The sequence below is a fragment of the Chiroxiphia lanceolata genome, chromosome 4 (genome assembly GCF_009829145.1).
Source record: "Chiroxiphia lanceolata isolate bChiLan1 chromosome 4, bChiLan1.pri, whole genome shotgun sequence".
Classification (NCBI taxonomy): domain Eukaryota; kingdom Metazoa; phylum Chordata; class Aves; order Passeriformes; family Pipridae; genus Chiroxiphia; species Chiroxiphia lanceolata.
Window position 1 is genome coordinate 10,039,941 of NC_045640.1, and position 16,955 is coordinate 10,056,895.

General features: G+C 37.3%; 1 protein-coding gene across 16 annotated transcripts in view; it reads left to right on the forward strand.

Moving 5' to 3' along the window:
* Positions 1-16,955, forward strand: part of ADD1 (adducin 1) — a 62,777-nt gene that overhangs the window by 43,191 nt on the left and 2,631 nt on the right. For 3 of the 16 annotated variants that reach the window (XM_032687112.1, XM_032687117.1, XM_032687113.1), the window contains exons 11-16: positions 1,925-2,026; positions 3,851-3,940; positions 4,036-4,053; positions 4,768-4,860; positions 10,650-10,806; positions 11,682-12,576. In XM_032687112.1, coding sequence (XP_032543003.1) covers positions 1,925-2,026; positions 3,851-3,940; positions 4,036-4,053; positions 4,768-4,860; positions 10,650-10,806; positions 11,682-12,157 — 936 coding nt within the window. In that variant the 3' untranslated portion in view covers positions 12,158-12,576. Of the gene's footprint in view, positions 1-1,924; positions 2,027-3,850; positions 3,941-4,035; positions 4,054-4,767; positions 4,861-10,649; positions 10,807-11,681; positions 12,577-12,818; positions 12,915-13,658; positions 13,694-16,955 lie in introns of those variants that run through there. The other 13 variants (XM_032687125.1, XM_032687127.1, XM_032687116.1 and 10 more) reach the window with 9 other exon arrangements.

The window sequence follows — 16,955 nt, forward strand, 5'->3', positions numbered from 1 at the left end:
TCATATAGAAAATCCTAAAAAACAGAGGAGATCTCTCTCTCTGTGGTATTTTTGTGGTGTTCTCTTTGGTTTAAGAAATTAATAAATACCTATGTTGTGTGTGCTATCAACATGTCACTAAACTGAATTATCGTTTTACCTTGGTTGTAGATTTACCTTGATGAAATATGGTTTTATTATATTGATCTATTATGATATAGATTTACCTTGATCAAATATAGTTTTACCATAGCTTAAAGCTATGCATGTGTGGTGGTGTATCCTCCCCACCCCAGGCTGCACTGAGAAATGCTGGTGATTTTTTTGAGCAACCTTAAAACACTCGTTTTACGACAAAATGTTTGGAGTAGTTTGTGCTTTTCAGTCTCAGCTCACAAAGTAGGTAGTGTATCATATTTGCAATTACCAGTGAAAAATTGAAGCAAAATTTCTTTCTCAGAAACTAGTCTTGTTTAATGATATACTGAAGCAAGAGAGAATTTCATGCAGTATAAGAGGATTGTGTTATTTAATTTTTTTAATGCTTGTTATTAACCTAAAGAAAAGTAGCTTGTTATATTGAGGTTGTTTTTATATATATGTTTTGACTAAAAACTATCTTTAATGAAAAGCTGGAGTAGTTTTTATCTGAGAAGATAATCATCAGTGAGTATTTCGCAGCTCCATGTTCATTCCATTCTTTACTTTACAGTTGCAAAACATTTTAAAATTCTGTTGCTTTTTGAAGTCTGACAGTTTCTGGCTATCTTATTATTTCTTGAAGTTACTCAGGAAAAAACGCATAGCATTTGCTCTAAAAACAGGTTTGCTTTACTGTTCAGTGCATTTTCTATGCAACTGCGATTGGAAATTAGGGCACTAAAAGTAGAGAAAATATATCAAGGTAAAAAGTTAGTTGTGCATCAAATTAAACAGAGCCCCATACTAAATGCACAGATCAAGTAAAGCAACCTTCTATGAAGAACCCATGAAGCGCTTCAAGCTTGTGTTTGGGATATTTTTGTAACCTTCTGAGCTATGAGTTATAAAATATTCGACATCACCAAACTGTTCCTGTAGGTTGCTGTGCTGGTGCAGCTATTTATTTGTGCAGAAACTAATTCTGGTAACAGAACATTTTGCTGAAGTAGCTTGTTTTAATGCAAAACTTTGGTGATGCCCACTCTTGCTTTACAGTACAGAGTCATTCACTAAACCTGGTTAGTGACATCACATTGCTTTTCATACTTCTGTCATCTTATGCTTTAAGTTGGCTTTGATGTTTGTTGGGTACCAGAGGATTGAATCAATGATCTCTCTGTCTCTCTCATGTTATTTTGTAAAAACACTCAGTGCAGAAAAGGAAAATGACAATAACAGGGTTTTAGAGCTCATGTCTTAGATCTTGCTGTGCTTCTGTTTGGGTAAGGAATAGCGTCCTTTCTAAACAAATATGAACTCACTGTGGAATTTCGGATAAAATTGTCCTTAAAAATAAGTAATTATATTGGCATTTTCCTACTCCTGTATGTCTGTCTGTAAAATGAGAAGTAGGTGGTTTTTAGAAACACTGCAGCTGCCAGTGTGGTCAAGTGCACAGAAAAACAGCTGAAAAACCCTTTGATTTCTGAATTGCACGTAGCTGTAGTAACAGCATAGTTTTGGTGGCAGTTATTTGCAAGTTAACTGGCTTTCTCTAATTGTTGTTGTTGTTACTAGCTTGACTTAATAGAATAATTCTGATCTCTAGAAATGTATCTGAAGGTACAGTTTATATTACTGGTGAAGAAAGCAACCTACTATTAGGAACAACTAGAAGAATGCAATCATTGGTTCAGTTCTCTGCTCTGTATAATGCATGATCAACTGTGATGTGAATTTGCTGCTCTGAGTGTCCACAGCCATTACAGCAGTTCTGACTCTGCAACTGTTCTTGATGTTACAGTGGACTAAAGAGGATGGACATAGAACTGCCACCTCTGCTGTCCCTAACCTGTTTGTTCCACTGAACACCAACCCGAAGGAGGTCCAAGAAATGAGGAACAAGGTTTGTAATAGAAGTAAAATAACTTTGTTTTGGTCATTGCTATTTGTAATGAACTAACTTACTTGACTCTAGTGAAATTTTGGGGGTTTAGTAACAGTTCTGGTATTGTCCTGTCCCTTTATAACTAAATACTGAAACAATTCCTAAGTGTTCTGAACTAACCTTGGAAAAAGTTGATATTTCTGTCCGCAACATGAAGACTTTCCTTTTTCTTAGACCAGTTGCTGGCTGCCTCTGAAACAGCCAGCCCTGAGTTTGTGGTAGTAATTCTGTTCCCCGAGATCATAGCTTTACATTAATGACCTGTTTTCTTCTTTGATTTCACCAGTTGAAACTGTGGCCCAGACAGAGTAGTCTGTGGATCTCTCTCCATATTTTAATGTATTATAATATGCTGTGATTGTTGCAGTCATTTTTTTTTTTTACCTTCAGAACTGCATGTTAATCTTTTTGAAATGAGCTTGCAGGTAATTTTCCAGTTTTCAAATTTCAGGTCTTCTTGTCACCATTTACCAACAGGAAAGCACTGAATGCACTGAGGTTTTTCAATTTATTTCCTTTGAAGTATAAAATATGAAGTATAAAATACTTAACTTGTTCTGAATTGTTTTGCTGCCTCTAACTGATGCACATATGGAACATGGGAGTTAGCATTATGTCACAGGAAGGGCTGTGTGCAGGGATACTAGCAGGAATACTGATTTGTTCTAAAATAATTTGTATATGGATGACAGAGCTTATGCTTTTCTTGACTTAGCACTGTAAAATAATAATCACTTGAAATCAGAATTCTGGTGAAATTTCCAAGCAGTTTCTTGGTGTTTGAAACACAAATATTGTTTTATTAAAAATTTGAATGAGGTGACTAAGAGAAGTAAGACTTCAGATTTTATGCTTTGCCAGTGATGAGAAGGGTAGTAAATTAGAAATAAATACAAATGGTTCAGGATGTCCAAGCTTTCTGAAATGCCAAGTATTAATAGTCTGTCTTGTTTGTATATTTGTATGCATGTGGGGTTTTTTTAATAATTGAATGCCCTTTTTAGTTGTAAAGTAGAGGTCTTTCGGGATGCATGCTTTTCTGCATTTATCTTGGAACAAGAACTAGAGTATTTTAGAAATAAATTTCAAGTCAGTCGTTATGAATTCTTTGCCACTGTAGGATATCTAATTTAAATTACCTGGGTTTAAAGATCCAGTTTCTCTTCCCATCTTCTGTATGGAAAGAACTGAGAAGTATTTAGGATGCAATAAAAGGGGGGGTGCGTTTGCATAAACTGACACTCTGGATTTCTCACAGAGAAATTATTTATGTGCCCTTTTGAGAATATGGTCCTGACTAGATCTAAAAATGGGATGTTGTGCAGTGTTTTACAATAAGTTCTATAGGAAGATGATAACTGTGGTGTAATATCAGTGACTAGTGGCTGATGGCAGAAACCTGTAACTGACTGGTCAGGTACAATACACTTATACAAGTATGACCTCTGTGCTTCTCTGCTCTGCTCGCTTTTCACAAACTGGAGTTGTCTGTTACATGCTCTGTAGAGTTATACCATGAGGTAGTACTAAAAAGCAAAGGACAACACCTGCTGTGGTACTTAAAAACTAAATTCTGAGAAATGTGATGGAACAGCCAGGAACCTGAACACTTGCCTTCAAGTGGTGTTAATGAGCTCAACTTCATTTGATGTGTAGGACCAGAGCGCTCAACACTGGTTTGCAACCTGTTGGCATGTTCACTTACCCCTTTCTCAAATACAAAAATGTGGTCAACTTTTCTCTGTCGTTCATGAGTCTGTGTTCTGCTGCTTTCCTTTACAGATCCGAGAGCAAAATTTGCAAGATATTAAAACTGCGGGCCCTCAATCACAGGTTCTTTCTGGGGTAGTTGTGGACAGGAGTCTTGTACAGGTGAGAGTATAAAATTCCTAAAACTATTAGCTTAATCTACGATATCCTCTGCTTTCACCTAACATATCACTATGAAATTATTCTCTAATTGGCAGAAAGTAACTGTTTATAAGGTAAGTCTTAGAGGTAACACCGTTGTCTTTGCGAGAGTGCTCAGGGTCAGAAATGTAGAGGCTTCAGCCATGTAGCCCAAGCATGCCTGTGGAGGATGCTTTTTGGTTTTTTTTTGCTGAATGTAATGCATGAAATTCAGAAGGCTTTTTTGTATGGATTAGATTCTTGTTCAAAAATATTGGGCTTTGTGACAACTTTGTTTTCTGAGTTGATGTATTTTGAAGTATTAATACTGGGCACAGCAGGCTCACTGTGGGGCAGTAGTGTTTCATGTTAAATATGGTTTTTCATGCTTCATAATATTTTATTTGAGAGCAGTTTGGGAAAAAAATCTGTTAGACATCAATAAAACTTAAAAGCAGTATATCTGGATATACAAAAGACTATAAATCATAGCTCAAAGTAAAGTAAGAATGAGAGCTGTACAGTTACACTGTATAGCTAACTAACTTTAAAGCTTTATATATGTGAGTGCTTTAACTGCCCCAGATAAGTATTTTCTGATATACTTTTTAAAGTTTGACAAGTCTCGTCATGACCATATCATTATTCATGCTGGGTGTCATATTGTGTGCATGTCAATTCATTGTCATTTGCAATTTCATCTACCAGTTACTGTTTCTTTGCATGTTTTAGCAAGGCTCACAATGCTTGCGGTTGATGTTTTCAAGCCCGGGCTCGGTTTGCTCTGTTTACTCAATTTACTGTTGCAGGATGCTCCCCTCTCAGACTGTACGGAATCTATTGAAGGGCTCGATCTCACAGAGCAGGCCTTTAGTCCCGCTAAATCTCTGTCTGTTAGAAAGGTACTGCCCTGTCATACTGCTCTAAATACTGTTGTTCACCCTTCATTTAACCTCTCCTTACCCTGACCTTTTCCCTCTGTTAGCTAATGACTCGGCTAGAGAAGAAAAAAGATGAAAATAGGTGAATCTCAAAATTATGTATATGCAATGGTACAAACAGTTACTTTACCCTGTTAAAGTGTCTTTTAAGGATTTTGATCTTTTTATTTGTAGAAGCTGGTGAGGAAACACTTCTGATGTTAAGGTGCTGCATATAGTGGGTTTCTTTGTGCATGCTGTTAGTGTTGAATTAGTCTAATTTGAGATCAATTTAGAGTTAGCTTAATCTCAGCCTGATTACATCAGTGTAATTCCAAGGATACCAGTGTGTGTTATGCTGACAGGCACTGTCAGCTCTTGATCCCTCATTGCTAGACATCTGGCTTCCTTAGAACTTCCTGCAGTTATCTACTAGAGTTGCTAAGTAATGCCCCACACTTCCAAAATCGATTGTTTTTCAGACTTCTGATCATGCTTGTGCTTACATAATATACATTAAATACAGAATAAATTCAAGAGATGTGGGGATGTTGGGGTCAGTCCTTGGGGCTGACTGAACAGGAGCAGCTGCACACTGCAAACGACGTGTCCTCCACTGTGTTTCTTTCCCCAGTTTCAAAGATGTTTCTAGAGGTGATCTAACATGGAAGCACAGTGTGTAAATAAGCATCAGTGCCTCCGCTGCTCCAGTATTTTATCTAAAAGACTCTTAAATCTTGGTTTTAGGTCATACCTAACACCTTATCAGAATACCTTTCCCATGAAAAAAAAACCAGAATACTTTGAATTACACCATTGTTGAAAACCTCATGGTGTTATAACACTGTCTAGTGTAATGAGCCAGTTTATGTTATAGATACTTGGATCATACTGAAAATTTAATAATGATCTTTTTCAGATTGCAGTTTGTTTTGTGCATATTGTGAAAAGAAAAATAATAAAATGCCATTTCCAAATTTAAGATGAAAAATAAAATAAAACCAAATTCTTCCAGGCAGTGCTTGCCTCTTATTCTCTGCTTAATAATACTTTCAAAGGGAAAAATTATTTTTTATAGTCATCCATTTGATATCACAACACAGGCAGTTTCTTTCATCAGTAACGTATTTCAAGTATTATTTTCAAACAATGGCATCACTTTTCTATAAAACTGTTCAGATAGTTTATCTGCATTTTTGTAGATGGCAAAGAACCATCAAATGGTCTGTTGGTTATATGATTTTGCCTAGTAGTATCATGTTAGGGTTTAGATGTCCAAATTATTTGTTTCCATTTTTGTGGTGTCGTGAAAGTGCTTTCTGCCTGAAATACTGTGTAAAATTAGATCACAATGTAAATTACAGGAGTAATTATGAAATAGAAGTGGCCTATTTCATAGACTTTATTTTAATATGGATTGTCACCTGAATGCTTAATAGTTTCCCATTTGGGGGTAAAAACCAAAACCCAAACAAATAACCCCCTCGAAAAAAAACCCCAACCCAAACCAGAAAACCCAATGAACCAAACAATGGCAACAAAAAAAACCACCAGAGAAAATTCCTAGAAAGATTCTACCAAAAACTAGTCATGTATTGTGGAACAAAGGAAGTGTGAGTGATCTTACGATGCCCACATAAACCTCACCTGAAAATTTCAATGAAACTTTTGAGTCCTGTACATCAAGGACTTACAGACTTTTAGGTACCAGATAATTACAAGTTCTCAGTTGACAAATTCTTGGACACTTATTTAAGGTTCAAATAAAAAGTTTCTCTAATTGCAGTAACACTTAGAATGTATTATGTTTTCAGTTAACATTGAGCTTTATATCGAGTGCTAATCAAACACACTATTTCGGATGGAAAAATCCCTGTTTGTGTACACTGTGCATGTACTGCTTTGAGTCTCCCGTGCCTATGGCTGCAGCAGTGAATTCTCCATTTTGCCTTTTCACTTGCTTTGTCCATATTCTGAGAAGTCCTGGCCGTGTTGCAACACAACCTCCTTGTGCATCATGTAATTTTATTCCCGTTTAGGTTAACCAAGCTTCTACTGCAGTCTCAGCTGAACAAGAGGGAATGTTGGTTGTTTGTACCAATGACCATCCTGTAGTCTGATCTAAAATAAAATAAATTCACATGAATTTTCAAGAATTTCCAGTAGAAAGGAATTCACCCATTTCGTGTCTCTTCCTTTAGAATGGAAATTCTGTGGCTTTGTTCTTCCTGAAGAACCTCTTAATTCTGCCCCAGAGAACCCCACTGGGTTTGAGTGGCAACTTTTACATGAACAGTACTTCAGAAATCTTGGTGTTTTGGATAAAGGCACTGCATGAACGTCAGATTCTGTTAGGACAATTATTATGAACTTACTGTCTGATTGAGAGAAGAATTGGTGTGTAGGAGGTGTCAGTTTTGGTCGTATTTTTCCCTGAGAACAGGGTGAAGTGCTTGCCTGTTAAATAACTCTCAGGTTTGAATTTTTCTGTAAAAGCATGATTTGGTGGTGAAGTTACAAAATTACATGATTATCTAAAATTTCCATGTAGGAAATACGAGGTCCATGTTTAATACGAAGCTGTATTGTGTATCATTAGCTATAAATTACTTTCCCTTTGGATCTTTATGGGAGTGTATGCCCCTACAAAAATTTTTCAGTGAGAATACATTCCATTCTTTAATGTAATCTATCCTGTAGTGTTTACAGTGGAGAAAATACTGTTGATATTCAGGTGCTTACATATGCAACAGACTTCAAATAGTCATCAAAATACTATTAGAATCATCATCAAAATAGTACTCGTATCAGCATAATCCAGATGAAATCACTATAACATTAGTTTTTTTCATGTTATCTTGTGTTGAAACAGAATGGGAGTCTTTTTATGGGAATTTATTCCTTCTCTACAGGCTTTGGAAGTAATTCCAGGCCAATTTTCTTGTTCAATTTTCCTGAACTTTCATAGGAATCTCCAAGTGGCACAGACAGATTAATAGCTCTGCAAAATCTTGTCTATTTTAGTGTCACATTTGACAATTTAAAATATGTCCTGTACTGTCTTTTTAGTTATTTATACTTGTTTTTTTCTGTCTCATATTTCATTTTGTTTGGTATATTTTTATGTGAATTCTTGGAATGCTGCTTTGTGGCCTATTCTGTGAAGTAAAATATCTCTGCTTCTTTGCTTTGTACACATTTTAGAGTAATCATGTTGCAGAGCTTACCAACGTATCACTATAATTTATTTCCCACATAGACTCAGTGCCTCTACTGGTATAATTTTCATTAGTGGCCTGTGAACTGCTTCCGTATTACTGATACTGAGTGAAACTGGATGTGTTAATCTGCAGTCAGCTTTTAGCAGATCAAAAGTTTGCCTTTCTCGTCTCTTGTATAATTTTTCTGCTTTTATGATTCAAAAACCAAAAGTGCTTTTTCTTAATAATATGTAATTCACTTACTGTCCTTGCCTCTGATCTTTTCAGTAATGCTTCTCTTGGGTCAAAGCTACTCAGCAAGTACAAATACTGCTTGCATTGATCGTGGGTGTTTTTTGTGGGGTTTTCGTTTGGGTTTGGTTTTTTTTTTATCTAGTAAATGCGATAAGCTTGATTTGTTACTTTTATTCCCAGTAGTTAACAAAGGTACTCCCTGAGGAGGAGAACACATCATGCCAGTGCCCAAGGCATCTTGCTGCTAATTGCCTCTCTTGCTGTTTGCCATCGTTAAATCAACAGGCATTCACTAACATTCTGTTCCATTAGAAGTTGTTCTACCCAGGCATTCTGGATTTAACTTGCAACGTTCAAAGATTCCTAAACATTCCAGGGGTACAATGGGTACTGTGTGTCTTGTTCCTCTGTTGACTTCTGTAATCCCAGAAAAGTCTAGAAACTCTGCCTGAGATCAGTGCTTTACAAAGTCCTGCTACTCATTGCTGAGTTTCAGTTAAATCTACATCCTTAATCTGAAGGGTGGGCAGAGTTAGAGAGGGAAATACAAAATTGCCATGGGCACCAGTTTTTTGCCATTATTAAAAGCTGGGACCTGTAGTTTTAGGGGTGTTTTATATTTTCTACAAAACAGTTAGGATTTGTACAAGGATGGATGTTTCTGTGATCTTTTTATGCGTTATCATGTAAAAAAATCTGTGAGTATCAAATCAATATTTCATGGAAATAGTTGAGATTTTGACATTCTACTGGCATTCTGCATATAAGATGAAGTTTCCTCTTATTTTATGGAGAAACAGAATGATCTGTAATGTTTGAGATGTGTCTCTCCTCCAGTTCCTTTCAGGGTCTTACACTGGAGACTTGTTATGCTGTTCCTTCTTTGGTACTTCTGGCTGGTGTTTGCTTCCTGAGGAGTAGCAGAGATTCTAACAACCAGCTGTTCTTACCTCCCTGGATTGCTCTAGACCAGATTTCTGGAGATCTCTCCTGAGGCTTTCAGAAGTATCTGACTGCTCTTGTCCTCATAACATCTGGACATTCTTGTCTGTCACCTCCTTGGTGCTGACAACTTGTCCAAAGCAGCTCTCGGCATCCAAAACAACACTCTAATTTCATCAGTTTTACAGTGAAGATCCCGTGCTTGTCCATGAAGTATGGACATGGAATGGAATGTTTGTCTCTTTGTTCAGGCACTGCGTATTTTTGAACTGTGCTTTTTAATGCTTTCTTTAAATATTGGTACAAATAACATTTGAATATGGAGATGACCTGAATCAGTCAGTAACCCCGTACCTGTTTGGTAACAGAATTCAAATACATCTTTTCAACAATGAAGAGAGTTTGGGAATCACTGTGATACGGGGCACATTTCCAGACTAGTGTCAGTAGAGTTCTGTATATCCAATGGAAAAAACCAAACGCTTAGACAAGTCACTTGAGAGATAGAGCAGCTATCTCCAGGCAAGCATCTTCTGTACCCAAACCAATGGCTTTAATCTTCACTATATGGTTAGAGAAGAAAAACTAAAAACATTAGAGAATCTGATGCAGCTGCTTTTGTCCAGTGGAACTTAATGTGCTTAGAATTGCTAATGTTATATTTTTATTTGTATAACTTTTTATCTGGCTTATGTGACAAGTGTTATAGATGTAAATATGCTAACTTGTATAAGATTACAGTTAACCTTAATTACTTAAAAATGGCTTGTAATAAACTGTTAATCTGGCGTATACAGAACACATACAAGATGGCTTTTTACTATAACATCTGTTTGGTGTTATGTAGTAGTTGCTAGAAATGGCTTTTCCATCATTAAAAAAATACAAAACAAAACACAAACCCAAAGCAAAACAATAATAATAATAATTATAAAAGACAAAACAATAAAACAAATCACAAACAGAAATACCTGTAAGCTGAGTCCTGTGACCTTTTACAAGTATTCTGTGCCCAGATTGCCATGCAGGTTGGCCTGGTATCATGTTTCTTTATGAGAAACATGGGAGAAAAAGAAACTTGATATACTTTTGTGACTTCATATATAATTCAGCTGGACTGTTTGGCTGCTGTTTGATTTACTCCTTAATGGTGGATATTCCCTGGTGGAGACCTGTTTTCTCCTTTATATTAACCTGCTGTAAATTAAATTAAAAAAAAATCTGTAATAGCTTTTTTTTTAATTTAAGAGGAAAAAGTAGCATTTTTCAGATGATCTCTTTGTTTTGTTTTTAGTTGCTTTGTAGCCTCTGTACTTCTCAGGGTTCTGCAAGTTACTGCTTGATTGCAGATATACCTTAATTTTCTTTTGCCAGGGAGAACTGGTGACTGCATCAAAGGCAATAATTGAGAAAGAGTATCAACCAAAAGTCATAGTGAGCACAACAGGACCAAATCCCTTCAACAAACTCACTGATCGAGAACTGGAAGAATATCGCAAAGAAGTAGAAAGAAAGCAGAAGGGACCAGAAGGTTGGTTTCTCTGTGTGGATTTGTTTTCTGCAATAGGCTATAATAAAACAACTATATCACTGATTTGAAGGTGGGTTCTCTGCAAAGGCCATGGATAAATTATCCAGCTTTTGGGTGTTTCAGTTTTACCAGTGTGAAATACAGATTTGAAAAGCGTGTTGGAGATAGAATGTCCGATCTAAGTGTTAACTGTGTGTTCTGTAAAATGTGCCGATCTCATTCTAAGACTATCCTAGTAGACCAACTAGACAGTAGGGCCGGTTACTGTTCCTATTAGGAAATTGAAAGCTTGAAACTTAAGTCAAAAAAATGTTTTGGTACTGCAAAGTGTTGCAGATTTTCCGCTTTGTTTCACCTGGCTCTGGAGCTGGGTAGTGCAGGGAACCGGTGGTGCTTTATAGCAGCAACACTGCAGGTTTCTAACTCGCTGAAATTTGTGGATTTGAGGAATCCATTGAATGGGGAAGGTACAGAATAACATTTGATTGCTGCTTGGAAATGGAACATCTTGGGCAGTTGCCCTAAAACGGACTTTTTAAATTATCGTAGAATTATGACAGATTTGTGCTGTAAAAAGAGGTCGTTGCTGCATCTGAGGTGCCTCTGCTGCTTTACTTCTGTATAATTTTAAGGGATGGTACTTACAACGCTCATCTGTTGTGAGGTTTTGGATTCGAGTGATGCAGAAACCAGAGGTGCTCCTTCTCTTGGAAGTGTGTGTTCCCTGGACCTGTTTTTTTGGGATAGCAATGTAGGAGCCACTGTATGTGTTGGGTTCATGAAGTGCTGGGTTGTGTGGGGTGGGATGCTCTCCTGTCATGCCTGTTTAACTGCGTACCTTTATTCTCTCAGTAACAATGCCACATCCTTCTTAGATAAGGTGTCAGAATATGGAGAGACTGTGTTACTGAGACAGACACCAGCTGGGGAACAGAGTACAGTGCTTAGAAATCAGACCATCAGTGAGCAAAACACGACACATAAAAAATCTCTGGATTTGAAAGGCAGATCAAACACCTTTCAAGGAACAGATACGAAGACTTTACAGGATCGTGGCGTATCATCGCTGTCTAAATCTTTAGATAACACTCAGTTTGCTGCTGCATGGGTTTCTTGTCAGACCACGCAGCAAGTCATCCCACATCTAAATGGAGAAGAGCCAGATGGGCAGAAGTCCTCCCATAAGGAATTTCATACTGCAGTGATCAAAGCACTGAGGTCCGATCCTGACCTTTTGGCTGAGGCCTCAGGTATTACTAACGTGGTACAGCTGTGCTTGCAATCCAGGGAACAACCTCTTTACCTACACCATTTGGAGATTCTGTCAGTTGACTCTCATCTGTGGGACTGATTTCACTTTTAATTGTGTAGGTGAACTGTATGGAACAACATTTTAATGTTGTTCCTGATATATGGTGTGCTCTATTAATGTTTTCCTTTGGATCTAGGGCTGTTTAAAGCTGGAAGCAAGGGGGACCCTCTTACTAATAACTAATACTCAAACCACTGTGAAATCTGTTTGGAATCATATAATTACTGCATGTTTTTCTGATTATCTGTGCAGTCTTCTTTTCTTTCGGGACGCAGTTTTGTTTACTCAGAGTTTTAGCAATACAAAGCAACCAAAAGAACATTATCTTGTGCAGGCCTAATAGCATATCCCCTCCCCGTATTTGTTTATGTCTTCCTTGTGGTTTTTCCTCACAAGTTTTCTTTAGAACAATGTGATAAATCAATTGATAAACAATAACACTATTCATGCCCTCTTATTGAAAAAAAAAATAGCCCCCAAAAAAGCTACAGAGCACAACTGTGACTTGAACAGTTGTGTTAGTATCAAACTGTCATTTAGTTTTCTTTTGCTTGTTTTGGTATTATATAATATCCTGACAGAATTTTGATTCAGAAAAATGGATTGGTATCTTGAGTGCATGGAGCAAACAGACACTTGTTTTCTCACATGCTGAGAGGTTTTGTTTGCCTTTTTAACTTCTCTTTGCCCACACCTGCAGAGCCTTCAGAAGATGGCAGGCCACAGAAAGAGAGAAGCCCCCCTGATCACACTTCAGCTCGCACTCCTCCCAGCACACCCATTAAAATAGAGGAAGGTATGTTCTTCTGATTTGGGGGCCAGGGGAAACCAGTAACTGCATCCTTAGTGACTGACGCATGAAAGTACATGAACTAGTATCTAATAACAGTAAATTATTACTTGTATTTCATTGTTCTACTACCTAAAGTATACTCCACTGAACTGTAACAGGAGTTATGTTTACAATAATAAAGAAGTGTGCATTAATATAAAGATAAATTTTCATCTCTTCAGAATTGCCTTGTCATCTCTTGGTGTTTCTCAACTGATTTACCTTTTGTACTTTTTTTGTGAGAGAGAATTGCTCTTACGAAATGAAATAGTGTCTGATGGTGAACCAGACACATATCTACATGCTTTGGTAAATCTTCACTGATTGCACATTTCTTAAACATTATTGTACTTGGATTACACCTCCGTAAATATTTTTTCCGACTCAGTTTGAATCTAAATTTGATTATTTGCTCACCTTATGTCGTAGTTTTAACTAAAATGAGAGCAGGGCCTCTAAAGTCGACAATTTCCTCAAGAAAGGATAAAATGACAATCTCAAACAGGTGTAATCCAATTATTGTCTTGTTTCCTTTACCTTGTACATTGTATATATCACCTGTCTGTTAGTCTGCCATTCACTACTTCATCTCATTCTGTTTTCTACAAGAATGGTTGCAACCATTCTTCTAACGTAACACAATGGCTGTGATGAATGCATAGATTCTCTACTTGTGCTTTTTTCTTCTTGTGGCTGCGTTACAAACAGGAGATGGATATGCTAAAGAGTACCTGTTACCATAGTAAGTATCATTCCATACTCTGACCTGCTTTTGTGCTTTGCTTCACTCTTGCATCTTTGTTTACTAAGGCTTTTGTTGGTTTTGCCTTTTTTTTTTTTTAAAAAAAAAAAGCAGGCTTTTTCAGTTAAAATGTTGGTTTCTTTAGTTCTGAATTTCATGAAATTCCAGGTAGTTGCAGATCTCATGTTAAAGTGCACTCCCCCTTTGAGACAGACTGTGAAAGTCACCTTACGTGTTTCCATATCTGTGTGTCCAGTTCCTCAGTTTGAAAAGGAATACTCTGAAGTTGTCTGTGAGATATAGCTGAAACAGCCCTGGAAGTTTCTGCCCCAACAGTTTGCTGCTGCCCACACAATTTGGGTGTGGTAATGAAATGGAAGAGTTCCTAATCTGTTCCAGTGCAAAAGTGCTACCGCTGACATGGATTTAAACTTACACAGAAGACTTCTGCACGGAAGTGGATATGGAACTATTTCCATGTTTTCTGTTAGCTGCAGGGGAATTCAAATTCCAACCAAGGAATAGCAGCAAGTACTTGGTGGCAGCAACTTCTACAGCTGTTTCAGCTATCTCTGCAGGGCTCCTTCGGATTATACTTTGGAGAAATCAAAATGTTTGTATGTCCTGTTGTATCTGAAAGTCGGTGTGTTTGTCATAGATATGAAAGTCAAACTACGTAGACACCTGTGATGTTACTGATAAAGTTCTAAAACCTGAAACTTCTTTCAAACAGAGAATTGTGTTCCACAAACTCTTCTAGTATAAGTTTTCCAGAACAAAAAAGTTTATTTTAGAGACTAACTGGAAGTTCACATCATGACAACTTTGATTGGGGGAGGTTCTGTAGAATGACGATGTTCTCTGTATACAGCGTCTTCTCAACTTTGATTCATCATATTCTTTCTATTTAAGTGTAGCTGAAGTCAGTCAAGTGTTTTGTGTTAACTCAGTTATAGCCTAGTTGGTATGTTTGTCCACATCTTTGTGTTGAGGAAAAAACCTAACCCCATAAACCTTTATTTTCATAAATAATGTGAACTGTAAACACACACTAGTATTGATGTTACGCTTCAAACACTTAAACCACAGTATATATATAAAGGGAGAACATGAATGTAGAGATGATTATTCTGAAAAAACTTTAGAAATGTTGAGGTACTGCTGAGTTCTTAAACTGTAAATAGGTTTTACAGCAAGAGATTTTTTTTTTTAAGCCTTCCTAGTTCTGAAATCCATCCAGTAGAGTAGCAGAGCGTTTATGTGTTGTATGCTGGCTCCATTGAATGTGGAATTTGTAAATCTCTCTAATTCTGGTAAAATACTGCCCACAGCGAGCTAGATAAACAGATGTTTGCTTGATTCCAGCATCATGTTAAGCTATTTAATAAGGATGATGGGAAAGATAGCAGTCTTGTATAATGAGCTATAAACCCATTTATGTTTATTCAATGCTCAGGCCAGCTGGCAAATGCTGTTTGAATGCCTGTAGCTTCCTATTCTTTGTTTTGAAGGAATTTCTAATCCCTTTTTTTAAAACTTCTAAGCTTTCTTAAAAAAATCCACCTGACTCGTGGTCCAGGATGGTACCTGTTCTAAAAATTGGGCCAACTAATGAGTGGAATATAATATTTTTACTTGGAAGGGACCTACAGTGACCATCTAGTCCCACTGCCTGACCCAATTCAGGGCTGACCAAAAGGTAAAGCACGTTATTAAGGGCACTGTGCAAATGCCTCTTAAACACTGACAGGCCTGGGGCATCAACCACCTCTCTAGGAAGTCTGTTCCAGTGTCTGACCACCCTCTCAGTAAAGAAATGCTTCCTGAAGTCCAGTCTGAACCATTCCCACACATCCTATCACTGGATCCCAGGGAGAAGAGCTCAGCAATGCTTTCGGTTAATTCCTGAAAAGTTAAATGAAATCCAAAAGCAGTGTAGTGGTAGTGAAGAATTGTAGCTGGTGTTTCTTATGAATTTGTGTCTCCCATACATACACAGGCTAAACTAGAGCTTCAGGAGGCAGCTTGTACTGTACATAACTGCTTTCTCTTTTTCGCTCTGATTTAAATCCTGCCTGCATTATAACTTTTAAACTGCTAACTTGTGCATTCCGAGTGTTTGGCACTGGGATACTACTGTGTGGTGTTTATTTAACCTATTAGAAGCTCATGGTGCTCTAGGCAAAACATGTTTGTTTCCTAGCAGGTATTCACAGAACAAAGCCCTCTAAAATTTATCAGAGGATTATTAATCCTATCTGGCAGAAGTAAAAAGAACACTGTCATTTTCATAGGAAAAATGGGAAAGTATCAAGCATTTTCTGTAAATTCTTGTGAAAGCCTTCAGTCTTTTCAAATTAAAACAAACAAGATTTTGAGAGGGGCAAAAATAGTTGCCTTTCATTTGTGCCTCACAATGAGCATGGCCTGGATTTTGTTCTAAATTCCTCCTTACGTAACGTCAATGGGAATGATCTGACACAGCTCACGGGACACTGCTCGGAGCAGTGAGGAACATTGCAGGGAACTCCACAAAGTGCTCCTTGTTGGGTACAAAGAGCAGCTTTACACAGAACATCCCTAAAGCACCACGGTGAGTGAGGAAAGTGTTACAATTGAGGGAGGAATGGTTCAGTTCCCCTTTGGACATACAGTTACCACTGGACTTCTGATGTTCCTTTCTACAGGGTGAGTTTTGCTGTTAGATATCACATACATTAAAAAAACAAGCTGTGTTGCATAACCTGCTGAGCTCATTTAATTTGATAAATGACACGGATTTTACTTAGAGGAATCCATAATATTTACTCATATCTTGCAAAAAAAGGGGAAGCCTTTGTCATAGGAAATCATATTTCGAAGCAATATCGATTAGATCTCATGGAAGAATATTGTGAAAATCCCTGCATTTTGGCAAGCCAAAAATATAGAAATTCTTGGATTTGCGTGTATTGGATCACTGCAAACCAGCAATTAGTTTTATCCCACCAAAAGAAAAAAGAATCAAGGTGTGGAATTGCATAGAGCTCTATTCAATGCCAATGAAAACTGTGGATTTAATTCCTGCTTTACTGCAGTAAAGTCTTGTGTTGCTTGCAAATGTCACAAGTGAAACAGGAGAGAGATCTGAACAGTTACTTTCTTGCTGATGGAATTCAGCTTTATCTGTTCTGTGCTGGGAGCTTAACACACAGAACTTTGAAATATCTTATTTCTTCTGTGTCCAAAGCTGGAGGAGAACAGCCCTATGACAAAGGCTTTTA